General features: G+C 44.5%; 1 protein-coding gene across 1 annotated transcript; it reads right to left on the bottom strand.

Annotated features, from left to right (window-relative positions):
- Positions 1 to 248: 248 nt before the first annotated feature.
- Positions 249 to 1,097, bottom strand: LOC141835307 (protein P21-like). The gene has a single exon (XM_074722749.1). The coding sequence runs from the start codon at positions 1,057 to 1,059 to the stop codon at positions 370 to 372; it is 690 nt and encodes a 229-aa protein (XP_074578850.1). The 5' UTR covers positions 1,060 to 1,097; the 3' UTR covers positions 249 to 369.
- Between the last annotated feature and the right edge of the window lie 1,005 nt (positions 1,098 to 2,102).

The following is a 2,102-nucleotide window of genomic DNA, read 5'->3' as shown; positions in this document are numbered from 1 at the left end:
TAATTGTCACAATTGCACTTTTATGTTGCTCCTTCGTTTCCATCTTCTTTGTCTTAATTTACTAACAACATCAAACACTTTAGCTAATTAAATGACCTTTCTCATTAGTTCAAATTGTAATTTGTTTTAAAGTGACATCGACCTAATTGCTTTCATTATTTCAGATATTACCATAAGACTTTTTATACCAATTTGTTAACAACACAGCCCCCACAAAACACTTGTAAACGATATAATCAGAGAGAAAATTTATGAGAAAGATAACCATCAATTATCGATTGACCACTTTTAATTATTCTCCATGATACGTTACGTTGATCTTATTGTCATATAGTTATTAATTAATAGATTATAATCCGGATGGATTAATCAAGGGCAGAAGGTAACTCTGTAGTTGGTGCCCCCCGGGCAGGTGAAAGTGCTGGTTGGGTCGTCCTGCGGGTAGCTGTAAGCATCCGGGCAGCGATCCTTGAAGAACCTCGAGTACGTCGTGGGACCGCAGGTGCCCTGGCCGTTGGTGCAGCAGTACTCCGGCGTCCCGAACACCGTGCAGGGGTTGTTGCAGCCCCCCGTCGTCCTCAGCTCCGCCGGGCACTCCCCCACGATGTTGGCGTTGCACCGGATCCCCCGGCATCCGCCGGTGGTGGGGCTGAAGTCCAGCCCCACGTTGTGGCCGTCGATGTTGGAAATGTCGATGAAGTCGAGGTTGTTGAACTGGTTGAGCGCGAACTCGGCGAGGGTATTGGGCGGCCTGCCGTAGTCCCCGCACTGCAGTAGCCCACCACAGTCGCCGGTCTGGCAGCTGCCGCGGCCGTTGCCGTCGAAGGAGCAGCCGGTACGTGGCCAGATACGCCCGCCGGTGGCGCCGGCATTTATGTCGATGGTCCAGGACTCGCCCTGGTTGAGCTGCCTGCCGCCGCCGGCCCGGGGGCTGAGGGTGACCCAGGCGGCCCAGACTGTGGTGGAGCACCTATTGACGATCTCGAAGGTGGCGGCATTGGCAGAGAGCGGCAACAGGAAGAGGAAGAAACCGAGCAGCACAGCCATTGATGAAGCCATGAGTATGCCTCAGTTGTGCAGATTCACGAGGGAGAGAAGGGGAATTTATAGGAGATTGATCGAGGAAGGAGGTAATCTTCTAATCGAACAAGGCACTGCAAGTTAATTTAATCTTAAGAGACGTAGTGGGGACGAAACAGATCAGAATTATGGCTTAATTAGCGAAGAACAGTAGGTTTGTGGAAAATAATAAGAGGAACAGAGAATTATGGTCTTGATACAGATGTCTATATAGAAGAGACGATTAGGCACGTATTCTTCGTCTCTTTGCGGAAAAATGTTGCATGATGATGAAGGGATTGCCGCCTCATATGCATATATATGTGTGTAAATTTTAGAGATGTTTCCACGTGATGATATAATAATATGAGCAATGATATGCAGCATGAAAAAATCAGCATGACACACTGCAAGCAATGGGTCCCACATCCATGTAGTGGAACTCACAACTATGCAATTGAATATGTCATATTAGTTTTATGTTATATTTTTTCATATTGCACTTCATTTCTCTAATAATATATATGGAAATAATTAACTATCTTTAATCTCTTCAATTACAGATAGTTTTGGTGTTAATTGGCAATATTTTTCAGATTGAATTGTCTAGTAGAGAAACCGAGCTGAGTTATTAGCCAAAGAAGCTGAGCTACCAGCCGGCTAACCGAGTTGTCGAGTAAGTTGAGCTACCAAGCAAACTAAGCAAATTGCCAAGCCGCCCAAGCAGCTTGAGTTACCGAGCTACCTAATAGGCCGAGCTATCGACGCTTGAGTTAGATCAAGTATTGTATGTTGGCGAACTGAGAACATGCCTTACCCGATCGAATGCTATCATTTGGAAGAGCAAAGAAAGGAGGAGTTGTTTTTTGATGGATAAATTGATTATTTGATGTTCACTGTCCAAGGAAAGAACTCTTTTATAAGCTTATCAAAATTCTAAATCTTAAATCCTAAACGTTAAATTAATGGTCATCTATTTTGATTCGACCATTAATATATCTGAATGACAAAACATTAACCAAGCTGTTTGAGCAATTTTTGCC

This window comes from Curcuma longa, chromosome 9, assembly GCF_044706935.1.
Source record: "Curcuma longa cultivar G26 ecotype Majalengka, Jawa Barat chromosome 9, ITB_CL_G26_1.1, whole genome shotgun sequence".
In the NCBI taxonomy this organism is placed as follows: Eukaryota; Viridiplantae; Streptophyta; class Magnoliopsida; order Zingiberales; family Zingiberaceae; genus Curcuma; species Curcuma longa.
The sequence above is the reverse complement of the archived record's forward strand: the minus strand, read 5'-3'. Positions and strand labels throughout refer to the sequence as shown.

Coding starts and splice junctions, on each gene's coding strand:
- LOC141835307 (XM_074722749.1), bottom strand. CDS start 1,059: ATGGCTTCATCAATGGCTGTGCTGCTCGGTTTCTTCCTCTTCCTGTTG.